This window comes from Prunus persica, chromosome G2 (assembly GCF_000346465.2).
Source record: "Prunus persica cultivar Lovell chromosome G2, Prunus_persica_NCBIv2, whole genome shotgun sequence".
Taxonomy (NCBI): domain Eukaryota; kingdom Viridiplantae; phylum Streptophyta; class Magnoliopsida; order Rosales; family Rosaceae; genus Prunus; species Prunus persica.
Genome location: NC_034010.1, coordinates 21,856,105 through 21,869,386, shown reverse-complemented (window position 1 = coordinate 21,869,386; position 13,282 = coordinate 21,856,105). Strand labels below are relative to the sequence as shown.

The 13,282-nt window shown below is 39.2% G+C and overlaps 3 protein-coding genes across 3 annotated transcripts; 1 reads left to right on the top strand and 2 right to left on the bottom strand.

Moving 5' to 3' along the window:
• LOC18786749 (cytochrome P450 86A8) lies at positions 1,805–4,948 on the top strand. Its single transcript, XM_007218931.2, has one exon. The coding sequence runs from the start codon at positions 2,863–2,865 to the stop codon at positions 4,465–4,467; it is 1,605 nt and encodes a 534-aa protein (XP_007218993.1). The 5' UTR covers positions 1,805–2,862; the 3' UTR covers positions 4,468–4,948.
• Positions 5,354–10,649, bottom strand: LOC18785305 (ascorbate transporter, chloroplastic). Its single transcript, XM_007220138.2, has 11 exons — positions 10,319–10,649; positions 9,092–9,681; positions 8,844–8,951; positions 8,404–8,559; positions 7,761–7,976; positions 6,941–7,150; positions 6,613–6,750; positions 6,410–6,511; positions 6,223–6,288; positions 5,954–6,038; positions 5,354–5,823 (listed from the first exon to the last, which is right to left on the bottom strand). Exons 1-11 carry the CDS (start codon positions 10,371–10,373, stop codon positions 5,726–5,728), a joined length of 1,824 nt encoding a protein of 607 aa, XP_007220200.1. The 5' UTR covers positions 10,374–10,649; the 3' UTR covers positions 5,354–5,725.
• LOC18787471 lies at positions 11,190–13,282 on the bottom strand. Its single transcript, XM_007218682.2, has 5 exons — positions 12,866–13,282; positions 12,580–12,785; positions 12,377–12,475; positions 12,218–12,291; positions 11,190–11,684 (listed from the first exon to the last, which is right to left on the bottom strand). Exons 1-5 carry the CDS (start codon positions 13,161–13,163, stop codon positions 11,459–11,461), a joined length of 903 nt encoding a protein of 300 aa, XP_007218744.1. The 5' UTR covers positions 13,164–13,282; the 3' UTR covers positions 11,190–11,458.

The following is a 13,282-nucleotide window of genomic DNA, read 5'->3' as shown; positions in this document are numbered from 1 at the left end:
GGAAGAGAAAAGGTACACTACATGAAAATAATTGTGCACAAATGTAGTTTTGTGTTATAAGGTGTTACGTATGTCAGATAAAGACACAACTATTTAGTCTATACAAATAAATAATTTTATCTTTTATGAACAAACTTGTTAGATGATACTTATTATTTATATTCAATTGACGTTTGACACAATTCTTCGTGTCCAGTATAAATTTGTGTTTTACGTAAATTAATTTGACATAATTATTTGTGTTTTATGCAAGGAGGATGAATAAAATTTATTAGTGCTCAATGTTAAAGATGAGGGCACCATACATGTATTTGTGCTCTTGAGTTCGTGGCTTTTGCTCAATTTTGTAGTAATGTTGGGTTTTGAATAGCCAAATTTCGAGCGGGGATTAATCCCACCTTTCAGGTGTAGGGACACCTTGTGATATTTACCCCAAAAAAAAAAATATTGGCTATTTCAGTGCTATCTTTGTACACTCTTATGGTGCTTATTATTTTTTAATAAAGCATCTATTCCAAAACAAAAACAAAAAAGAATTTTTGAATAAATATCTCTATAATTTTTTAACGCAGCATGATCCAACACCAAATGACATGACTCGCTAACACGAATTATAAATGAATTGATAACAAACTTATTTAAACGGAATTCTGCTAAAAATATTATGTTTTTGTTTTCTTTCCCATTTGTTGATTCTCCTAGAGTCAAATTGGTTTTTTGTTTCCCTTGATTTGCTGCCTTCTAGGTTTATTTTAAAAATGATATGAACGATGATTAATCAAAACATAACAGGTTTCTAATCTTAAATTTAAGATCGAGCTCGATTAATAAATAAGTCGGATAAGAAAACCTAAAGCTTTTTATGTTTTTTTTCTTGTCAAAGAAAACCTAAAGTTAACTAGCCTAAGAATGATAGGATCCACCCAAACATATGTAATATTATCCAGGTAATTACATAAATTGGATTGGCTTATCTTAGCACTAATATAGAAATTAGAATGAATGAAACTTATATAATTTCATCCAATAATAATGATAATCACATTATTATAGAATGAATGAAGCCTTGTCAGATGCACATGATGTGATTAATTTGATGACACCGACAGAGATGGTGCTTAGCCAAGCACACCTAAACCGTGGAATGGTTCAACAATTGTTAGGCACTCTCACGAACTCATTTCCATCATCACATGGGATCTCACGTAGGGGCTTATTCACAATCACGTTCTCATTCGTGGATGTTATAAATTCATTCGTTAGCGTTATGTTTTCTTATTAGACTTTATGTATTTATCGAATAAATACTTACGTTGCTAGAATGTGATGAGAATTAACAGTTTAGATTCACAGTTTGACGAGATAGCGTTATCCCAAATTTGTCAAAGCTCTTCAATTTCAATGCCAGGTTTCATACGAATCCTGATGAAGCGTCTGCAGCCTGCCAATGTGCAAAAATTTAGGCCATACCAGCATTCAGGTGAACAGTATATATATAGATAGATATTGTATATGGGGTTTTGACTTTTTTCACGTTACAGGCAGAGAGGCGCGCATTTTTTGATAATTTCATTGATTATAATGCATTAAAAGTGAGAGGGTCAAACCTGTGAAGAATCCCAGAATTGTTTTTACTAGCTAAGAAAAAAGAGTCACACAAGCAAAGCAAAGCAAAGGAAAGGAAAGAGAAGCAAAAAGGGTCTTGAATTGTGGGTGGGTTGCTCACCCAACCCTAACCAAAAAGAACCACATGAAGAACCCAATTTTCATTTAATTTTAATACTTAAAGGTATAACTTATAAAGAAAGAAAGAAAGAAAGAAAAAGGGGAAGGGGGCTTATTAGGGTTAAGATAATGATCATAAACAACCCACAATTGATCCAATTAAAACAGACACTGTGTATGTGTGTATGTGGGTGACCCATTTTTCTTTCTTCTTTTTTTCCAATATAATTATCATTGTTTTTTATTTGTGTTTTTTTCTTTTTGGGGTTTCTCTACTTGCTTTATATATAGTTCCTCAACTAATCTCATTAAATTTCCTCTTCATTCAATGCTCTTGAATTAAATCGCCTCTTCCATTTCCAGTAAAATTAGGTGTAAGAGTTGCAGATGAGAGAGAGAGAGAAAGCAGATCATCTTAATTTGCTAGAGCCAGTGGTTTTTGTGGAAAAAGAGCTCTAGAAAGGGAGAGAGAGAAAGAGGTTTCGGGCAAGCTTTAAAAAGTTCAACGACCTCTGAAGACATTTATGGCGCCTGCTGTGCTGCTGTGAAGCTTAATTTTAGTGAGAGAAAACAAAAAAAGAAACAGAGCGACAGACAGAGAGAGATAGAGAGCAATTTCAAGGACCAGTCTGGCCTTAATAATTGCTTCTCAATACAATTCTCACCTATAAATCCCTCTCTCAATTAACACACCACTCCACTTCATATCAGTCACTCCTCCATCTCTCTGCTTCATCAATTATTTACTCCTCTCTTGTTCTTCTACTTGAGAAGCACCACCTTACAGTTAACCTTCCATATTTTTCAGATCCAGTAAAGCTCTCTCCTTTTCTCAATCAATCCCTCAAACATTTCATATATATGCATGAAAAACACAACCTGGGTTTTCCTTCTTTTCATCTATTTCTCACATTTCAGACCCATATTCCTATGACGTACGTTTTATAGTAACTTCTTCCCACTTCTTTACAAGAAAAGTACTTTCCCAGAAAACATTTTCTCGGGAAAATACTTTCCAGGAAAAACAGGTTTCGGGTTTGCTTGCTGGTAGCTGGCTCAGTGAGATTGAGTGTGGTTGTTGCATTGCATTCTTTTTGGGTTTTGGGCGATTTGGTCAATACGTGGCAAACAAGTAAGATGGAGATTGGTACGGCCTTGCTGGTTTTGACGGCCATCACAGCTTATTTACTTTGGTTCACCTTCATCTCACGGTCCCTGAAGGGTCCAGGTGTCTGGCCCTTATTGGGAAGCCTCCCGGGCCTCATAGAAAATTCCGACCGCTTGCACGACTGGATCTGCGACAACCTACGCGCCTGCGGCGGCACGTATCAAACATGCATCTGCGCCATCCCCTTCCTCGCCAGAAAGCAGGGCCTCGTGACCGTCACGTGCGACCCGAAGAATCTGGAGCATATACTGAAAACCCGGTTCGACAATTACCCCAAGGGCCCCACTTGGCAATCCGTGTTTCATGATCTTTTGGGCGAAGGCATCTTCAATTCAGATGGCGACACGTGGCTGTTTCAGAGGAAGACGGCCGCATTGGAATTCACAACCCGGACGCTCCGCCAAGCCATGGCTCGGTGGGTCAGCCGATCCATCAAGCTGAGGTTCTGCCCAATTCTTCAATCGGCTGAGCTTGAATCCAAGCCGGTTGATCTTCAAGACTTGTTGCTTCGGCTCACTTTCGACAACATATGCGGCTTGACTTTCGGGAAGGACCCGAAGACTTGCGCGCCGGGGTTTCCGGACAACGGCTTCGCCTCGGCTTTCGACCGAGCCACAGAAGCCTCGCTACAGCGTTTTATTTTGCCCGAAGTGCTGTGGAAGCTGAAGAAGTGGCTTGGGCTTGGAATGGAAGTCACGCTGAGCCGAAGCCTTGTGCACATTGAGGAGTATTTATCCGATGTGATTGCTTCCCGTAAGCTCGAGTTGCTGAATCAGCAGAAGGATGGAAACCCACATGATGATCTGTTGTCAAGGTTTATGAAGAAAAAGGAGAACTATTCAGATACTTTTCTCCAACACGTGGCACTCAATTTCATCCTAGCTGGACGCGACACGTCATCAGTTGCGCTGAGCTGGTTCTTTTGGTTGGTCACTCTGAACCCAATAATCGAAGAGAAAATCTTGCACGAAATCTGCACCGTTCTGATCGAGACACGTGGTGATGATGTGGTGAGTTGGTTGGAGGAGCCTTTGGAGTTTGAGGAAATTGACCGATTGATATACTTGAAGGCAGCATTGTCCGAAAGCCTTAGGTTGTACCCTTCCGTGCCTGAGGACTCAAAACATGTTGTGCGCGATGACATTTTGCCCGACGGGACATTCGTGCCCGCCGGATCATCGGTGACCTACTCAATATATGCAACGGGGCGGATGAAGTCCACATGGGGGGACGATTGCCTAGAGTTTCGACCAGAGAGGTGGTTATCTTTAGATGGTAAGAAGTTCATAATGCATGACTCAAATAAATATGTAGCATTCAATGCTGGTCCAAGAATATGTCTAGGGAAGGACTTGGCATACTTGCAAATGAAGTCGGTAGTAGCGTCAGTGCTGCTCCGGCACCGGTTGACGCTGGTGCCAGGCCACAAGGTGGAGCAGAAGATGTCATTGACATTGTTCATGAAGCATGGACTCATGGTGAATGTGCACCCTAGGGAATTAGGGGCAATTGTAGCAAGGGCAAAGAAGGACATTGAGGCAAAGTTGCAGGGGCAAGAGTTGTGTTGGGGTTAAATGTCACGGCGTTAATGGCGAAGCGGTAGTTGGGGGGCTTAAGAGGATGAGGGTTTTAATTTTGGGTGTTGAGGGTAGGCTGTGTTGTGAATGTGGTGTTATTTATGGAGTGGTGGAACCCATGAAGATGAAGACTCGGAGCATAGATGGGGGAATTGGAAAGCAAAGATCATGTGGCTCAATTAAATGTTTTGTTAATGTTTTGGGTCACAAGCAGCAAATTGGTCTTTTCCACTACACATGGGGGTACAGTCTCTCTCACAAATACATCAGCTTAGAGAGAGAGAGAGAGAGAGAGAGAGAGAGAGCATCTAGCTTCCCCCTTGTAGGCAAAAAACATAATTAAAAAAACATTAAAAAAAAACAAAGAAAGAAAAGGAGCTTGCAAAATTTTATTTTACATTAAGATTCTTTATGTTCTTGTATGTTCAAATTTCATAATTTTACATTTATCCATATTTATTACTATTCATTTGGAAAAGATTTTGTGCCAGGTTCATCTCAACCTTGTAGCTTTCTCTGCTTCTTGCTTCATGGATTTTGCCCAATATAATGTTATTATCTTTTTTTTTATCTTTTTTTTTTTTTTTTTGCCTCTTGCTTCATGTAGATAAGGTCAATAAAAATTTCTGCAAGTTCAGAGGGGTGGGGTGGGGTGGGGATTAGTCTTATCTCCAATGGAGATAATGCATGGGTTGTAAACAGGTTTTTATTGTCAGAAGATGATGAATGGAAATGCCTAGTCCTACTTATATTGCATAACAGAATTTTTGTTCTTAATTCTGTTTCTTTCTGATAATTAATATTTGAGTTATTAGGAAAACAATTATAGCTAGAATCTACATCACCTGAGCTACACAAATCTAAAGTTTGAAAGAAAATCTGATCACACACAAGCGCCGTAATCGGCGCTGTACATACGGTGGAATGCGAGAAGCAATGTTACTGTGGAGAAATCCAGTAAGAAAGAACTTAGGTGGATGAGATGCTATTAGCATTGCATGGGCAAAGCAAAAGGTTCATGGGGTGCAAATTACCCATAGGTTCTCTACATTAGAGCCATACACTGAAACTAAAGGCATTATTAACCTGTAAAAAGGGGGGTCTCCAGCCAACCCAGAGAGGGCCTCAGAAGTCGTTACAAAAACATTGATGGTGATATCTTAAAAACTAGTTTGCTCAGCCCGATTTCCCTTTCATGCGTTCGCATTTCTTCCATGTCGTCATAGCTTTCATTCCTTCCCATTCTTGCATTTCTCTAATCGAGGATTTTCTCTCCGGTTGAAAATAGGTTCCAGATTAATGTGCCTACGAGGTACAATGCAACAGCCACCTTGAATACATCATCCCAAGAACCTGCAGATATTAAAGTATGGGAAGTCAACACTGGAAACTGAAAATTGAAGTTTAAGAAGTCAATACAAAACTGGAAACCGGAAACTGAAAACTGCAGAAGAGAATGATTTAATTGAAGTATTAATTGTACCTCTTTGGAGTATGTACCCGGTTGCAGCTGTACCAAAGACACCAGCAAGAACTCCTGCTGTGTTTGACAGTCCCAGCAATACTCCCTGTAATTGTATTATAAGTTTGATTGCACAGGGTTCAGATAATTTGATTACTTCTTCAGGTATGTTGTTGGTAAAAGAGTTGAAAGCACAAATAACCTTATAAAATGACAGATTAGGAATTGATTATAGAAAATGGTATATATAGTTCATCAACTAGCCATATGTTCAGAATATAGCAACTCACAGAATAGCGAGGTCCAATGTCTTGATGATTGGAGTAGAGACCAGATTGTGAGAATGCATCAGATCCCTGTGAATAAGCAAGAGCGTATGAACAGATAACCCTACAAGTAATACTTACCAAACAACACATTTTAGAAGCATTGGAAATATATTCAAGCTCAGTCAAAGTAATAACAAGTAGTTTTTACCTGACTGCATGCCATGCATAGTACTGCCATTGCAGGTGTCTTGACACGGCTCAGCTGAGAAAGAAAAAAGGCCGGTCCCAAAAACCCAATTGATTGCATGATCTGCAACAACAAACAGATTTGGAGGAAATCATTAGAAAAAGTAAAACTGGCAAGTCGGCACCTAAACCACATTCAATGCTTCAAGCAGTAATAGTCCTTGCCTTGCGAACTGTTGTCACAGAAAGACCTCTGCTGACAAGTGTATCTGCAATCCAGCCTCCTATATTTGCAAAAACAGCCATGGTCAACCATGGCAAGACACAGAAGAGTCCCGATTCAGTGAGGTTGAACTTCAAAACCTGAATATGCAAGATTAAAAATTAATCTTCTTCTGGTTAAAATTGTTGAATTGCACAAGGATAGTAGAAAAAGTAGGATTTCATGTGAGACAGTACTTGAAGTTTCTGAATCCAAAGATTGCACAGAGATATGTAAGGGGGTGTTGTGTTGTGGGCATGTGGCTCATTTTTGGAGAAATCAATTCCTTACCTGATTGTAGTATGTAGGCATCCATGTCAATAGAATAAAGGTTCCCCAATTATGGCAAAAGTGGCAGATTATAAGAGCCCAAACAGGTGGTTTTGATAAAATTAGCTTCCAAGGAATGACGGTAACAGGTTCCTTAGATATGTTGCCACCCATGATAAGTTCTTTTTCCCCTGTGCTAAGCTCCGGATCTTCTTTTGGTGAGCTATATGCCTGGGGATTCAACATGCAAGAAAGGGCTTTTACAGTTAATGTTTATGGAACAGCATCTGAAGTGCAGCTTCAATCTGTTCATTCGTATTTTCCATACACGTCATGTCTATATAAGATTATATTTTTGTGGTGTCTGAAGAGTCACTAAGACGGATGGACATGAGAAACCACTGGTGTAAAACATTACATATGTTCACAAGACAAGTGACCTTATTAAGGATAATGCCCTATATTTTTACTTTAAATTGAACATTCAGTAGTAGTTCATTCACACAATCCCGGAAATGAAAAGGACATAAGAATATCACACCCAAAGCCTTCAAAACAAGTCTAGTTAACAAACTTTCATCAAATACAATCCTGAGTTAAAATTACATTGACCTAGAATCAAATATCATTGATTTTCTTTTTTCTTTTTTCTTTTTTCTTTTTTTTTTCTTTTTGCAAATGAGTGCGTTATTGAATATTGCACAGCCCAAACCAGAATACATACTAAAGATATGTAGATATATTCATTTTCTTCTCTTTACATAGTCTATCCTACCTAATCAAAAGTAGACAAGGTAATGCAACGATTTCCAATGAAAAAACTAAGGAAGCAAGAGCATACTTTTTTCAGCCATAATGCAAACCAGATACTACCAAGAGAGCCAAATGAGTAAAACACGGATGGCCATTTAAACTTCTGGATCAGAATAGGAGAAAAAGCCAACCCAGTGACAGAACCAAGATACATGCCACTATACACTAGTGAAAGTGCTCTGCTTCTCTCTGACACTGGAATCCACTTAGATAGTATATTATTCATTGCAGGCATAGCAACACCCTGTGGAAAGAAAAAGGGAAATTTGTTCAGCAATGAGAATCCTTAATTGGATTGTCAATTCCTATTTCAGGAAGGAAGCTGATATACGATAGATCTCAAATGCGAAAAAACTTAGGAAGCTAAGATAAATTTGTATGTGCTAAGCCACAAAAGTGCATTGAGACAATTCCTCCTAACCAATGAACCTGCCATGCAAATACAAGCTCCTCATTCTTTTTCAATTTTTAGGGGCTATCAAAACCAATGTAGTTTTTAGGTTAATTATTTGCTCCTGTCTTGTTTCTGCTCTTTGCACGGTGTTTCAGTTGTAAAGTTAGCCAAGTCAATTCCTAAGCAAAAAGGTACACTAGGAGAGTTTCTGATTTATATTCAAATGCAGAATAGTAAATGACCAGAGATCCAAAGCAAAGCATTTGAAAAGACAAACCTCACCAATCCCCATAAAAGCGCGCATAATAAGCAAAAAAGGAAGGCTGATTTTTGCTGCAATAGGTGTCAAAATTGTCGCTACTGACCACCAGACCACTCCGAAACCCAATACACGCTTCCCACCAATTTTATCTGCCCATATGCCTCCAAGAATCTATATGCAAGAGAAATCATAAAACTATTACAATCAGACAGGAGAATTGAGCGTGGAATTTCTAACATCATCTGGATAGGAAAAGAGATATATGCATACATCAGATTTGTAGCTTGAACACCAAATATATGGCCGAGCTAACTACTATGAATGAAACAGTATCCTCTAAACGATACAAGGACAGATCCATGATCACATACCTGCTAATGTGCGCATAGAAGATTGAGAATGAAAGTGTAATTTATTTGAGTAAGGAAAAACACATTAGCTATACTGAGTCAAACCTGAGTAAGTAGGTAGCCCCAGAAAAAAGAGGACTGAATCAAGCCAACTGTTGCACTATCCCAGTTAAATTCCTGTGACATGGGAAGTATTGCAATGCTCATGTTTACCTACAATAAAAATTGAACATTATTAGCTGATTGAGATATATCAGATGAACAAACGAAAAAAATAGAACATAAATTTCAAGTTTGCAATGCTTAGGCCAATGGGAAATAAAAACAATGATTATAAATAGAAAAATACTCACACGATCCATGTTGCACAATAGAAATGCTGTAAAACAAAGGAGTACAATCACCCAGCGCTTGGGAAATTGCTCCCACCAAGAAGATAGTTTAAGCACATTTCCATCTGCCAAAACAGCTTCACTAGACCCCTCTATTGATGACAGTGAGTCCACCTCTGGTTTTGTTATGTCATTATCCTCTGACTTGTAATAAGCACGGGTCCTGTTAACCTTAACATGTTCATACTTCTGGTATTGCCTGTTATCAAGCTTATCCAGCTTTCTTGATTGAATACAACTTCTAAATGAATGGTTTGAAGAAAGATAGCTTTTACATCTTCCTGTACTTCTTTGTTTAGTGATGATGCTGTGAGACCTTATACCAGATTGCAGAGACATTATGAGATAAAGGTCACCTTCATCATGCACCCTACCTGTTGGCTTCAGAATGTTTGCATCTGAAGAACTAATTGCATGCAGATAAGGGCTATACGAGTTTCTAGATACAGAACCCCTTGGAGTACATAAATTTTGGTAAAATGTTTTCCCCTGATTGTACAGACGCTCTCCTTTGCGATGCACAACAGCGTGGTTTGTTTGACATACTTTCCCTGCCAATATCAAAGAGTTACAGATAGTAACAAAGGATTCGCCTCAGAAGCATCAAAATGAAGATAGTAAGCTATGTTGATCAGCATTCCCAAATTGTCCATCCCTCCATCTATTTCCAATTCGACATATAAATTGTCTAAATTTCTTCGGCCGAATTAAGCAAGTCCTTCATGAACTCAGAAAGATAAAAGCATTCCCAAAATTGCTCAGTACATATACTCATACATATATACATACGTCTGTGAAACAAGGAACCAGTATATTTAGGTTGGGAAAGTTTACATGCACTGAAATTTATCACTGATTGGTGAATTGTTGAATTAAAGATAGACTTGGCTTAATTTACTACATTCCCTGAAAAATTCAGCAGCAAAATCAACAATTTGCTGCCGAAAATTTACCAACATAACCAGATTATGTACAGATAATGCAAAGCAGAAGAAGCAACATGCAACCAAATAAACAAATTCGTTCAGCTCACAAAAATGGAAATTCGGAAATAAAATAATCAAATTCAAACCACATGCATGCATGAATTCCATTGAGAAGCTACAATTCACAAAATGCAACCAAAATCAAAATACCAAAAACTAATAAGAACAAAAACATCAGGATAAGTTAGTGAAGCAACAGTACCTGAGTCGATAAAAGAACCGAAATTCCGGTTCGAGATCAAACCGCCCATAGCCATTTTGCTCTGTATCTACTGATTGAAGCTAAGCTCAAACAATTAACTGTTTCAGCTCAACAAGCTCTCACACCATTTCAGAATTCAGGGTCCAGCAACCAAAAAGCTGAAAGACAGGGAGTGAAACGACAGTGTTTTCACGCTCTCTGTGTGTGCCTCGTTGCTTCTCAGTCGTTTTCACTCTCTCGAGCTTGAGAGGATAACCAGAGGCCTTTTTTTTCTCAAACAAACATTGCTTCCAGATTTTTTGCTTTTTTCTATTTTTCTATTTTTATTATTATTTAAACAAGCGGGAAGAATCTGAGTGGGCGTTATACTCGAAGGAAGATGGGTCGAGAGGCTGACACGTGGCGTATCATCCTTGTGAAGGGAGGGGAAAAGGTCAAAGTTATCCAAATGCCCCTCCATGCAAGTCGGATATTCGGTTGCTTTTAGATGGGTGAAAGGATAATTAAAGAGCGAGAGTATGGGTAATTTCGGAAATTTTCAGAAATCTGGCCCTTGGTTTAAACCGCAAAAGTTGCTATTTGATTTTAACGAAACAAATTTTTTTGTTTTTCTTTTCTTTTAAAATTGTAATATTTTGTTATTTTATCGCGTTTATTTCTGTGTAAATTACACTCCGCATAATTTGTGGCCAACGTGGAATATTCGTACGCGAACGTCACATGTCATAAAATAATCTCACCTCCTCTTATTAGTGATGCTAAGACTGTCGACGTCATGGTTAAGATGAAAGACAATTGTTTTTGTGTGTCACGGTAACACCACTACAACCTAATTGGATTTCAAAAGCGCCCCGGATGCAATTCCGGCAAATACAGAGAAGAAATTCGTCGAGATTTATTCAACTTCGAATACTATGATTATGCACATGAAAATGGTTTATAACTACAACAAGATTGTTGCTCTATGTTGTTCAAAATATATGAACACAGTTTCTTAACTCAATTTCTTGAACATCAGCCGTTGCAAACAAAGAACGACATACAAACAGGCAAATGGACAAAAATACGGCTACAGATTGTGATTTCATTGAAAAACAAAGGAAAATTGCCTAGGGTGCTTTCTAGTTTCTATGTTCAGATTCAGTACAGGTCCAAGGACTCTATCACGCGACGAGCTTGGATGTGAAGTGCGGTTAGTCTCTGCTCCGGATCAAGAGTTGAACCAAACTGACTGGCTGCCCATATCAAGGAAGCAGATTTCTCACCTAAAAGCCTCCTTATGTCTTCATGTACAGTTGCCAAGGGAGGCCTGTCCCTCCCATTTACATGCCCAATTAGCAGTAGCAAGAACTCTCCACATTTCAACCTAATCAGAAGCAAAAGATGTTGGCCTTCAGTGTCCATTAGATTAGCAAAGAAAAGACCTCAGCCTAGGCAGACGAATATTCAGAAACCCTGACTCTTAACTCATTTCTCGAAGAAGACCTCATTACACATTTTACGAAAATGAAAATGAGCAACAGGACATAGCTCAACTAAGCCTAGAATAAAAGAAAACATGGGATTTTTATCAAGACTCGTCTGATGCACAAGCCGAAAAATGGAACTGCCAATGATAAAGACGCAAGGATTTGGAAGAACCAAGTAGCACAGACAGCAATCATGTGGCTACCATAAACCTATTGTTGCACAAACTTTTACATTTACCTTACAATTTATCAATGAAACTACTCATTTCCCAGAATTCACCCTTCGAAAAACCACACTAAGTAGATAAAGCTTCAAACCACAACTCAGGGCAGTGAAGGCACCATCTCAACATATAATGTTAGATTTTATGCAATAACGGAGGTTAACATAAGAAACCAATCAATCAATCAGCATAAATTGAACAAAAACCTGAGGTTCTCATCAACTTGCTTGTCTCTAATGAGCTCTGCAACTTCCTCAATACCATGAAACGCTTCAAAATCCTGAACATTACACAAAAACAATGAAATTGTAAAATCCCATCACCAATCAGAAACCAAGCACAATGAGATTGAAGCTTGAACCCACCATTTGATTAGCTGATGAATCCAACATTATTGCAATCAAAGCATCCAAGCAAGCGCTTTGCTCAATCACCCCTCGAGTTGGCAGTATATTCATCAACACCTACACAAGCCCAATTATAAAAACAAAAACAACAAACTTTCATATCTGAAATTCATAACTACTCCGTAGATTTTGATTGAGCTTTTAGCTACATGGGTACCTACCTGAATGGCCTTGTGCTGATGAGCCAAGACCGCGCTATCTGGATGAAGCAGACAACAGCCCTCCAAAACTCGAAGCGCAAGCGAAACCTCAGAGTCGCTTGAAGGGCTCGTGATCTTCAGAGGCTCGACCCCGAAAATGTGATCCAAATTTCGCACGATCTCATCCTCCGCATCTTTCAGCGAGTTTTGAAACAGAACCGGCACCACTGTTCACCATTTTCATACAAATCAAAATCAATTTATCAGGAAATGAAAGCAAAAATTGAAATTTCTGATTTCGAATTACCTTGAAGCTCAGGGAGCGATTGGGTCTGAGAGAAGAGGTTGATGGTGGAATCGGACTCGGCGACTGATCGGAGGAACTTGAGGAGGCTGCGGAGGCCGCGGACTCGGAGGAAAGAGAACTCGGCGCGAACGTCGCGCAGGCCGCTCCGGAGCGCGAGGGTGACCTCGCGGTACACTCTCTGGGTGGTCAACGAGTTGACCAAATCGCTGACGGCGGTCGCGGGAGGGTTTGAATCGGATTCCGCCGAGGCCTTCGGTGTTGTCGTTCCCTCACTCCATAGAGGCTTCTTCAAGTACATCGCTCAGTCTTCACTCTCTCACTAACGAGAATTCTTCCTTTTTGTTGCTCTTTACCTCCAGAAACGTTGTGATCAAAACGACGAAGCTCTTGGGCCCTTTGGCTCCGTAATACAAATAA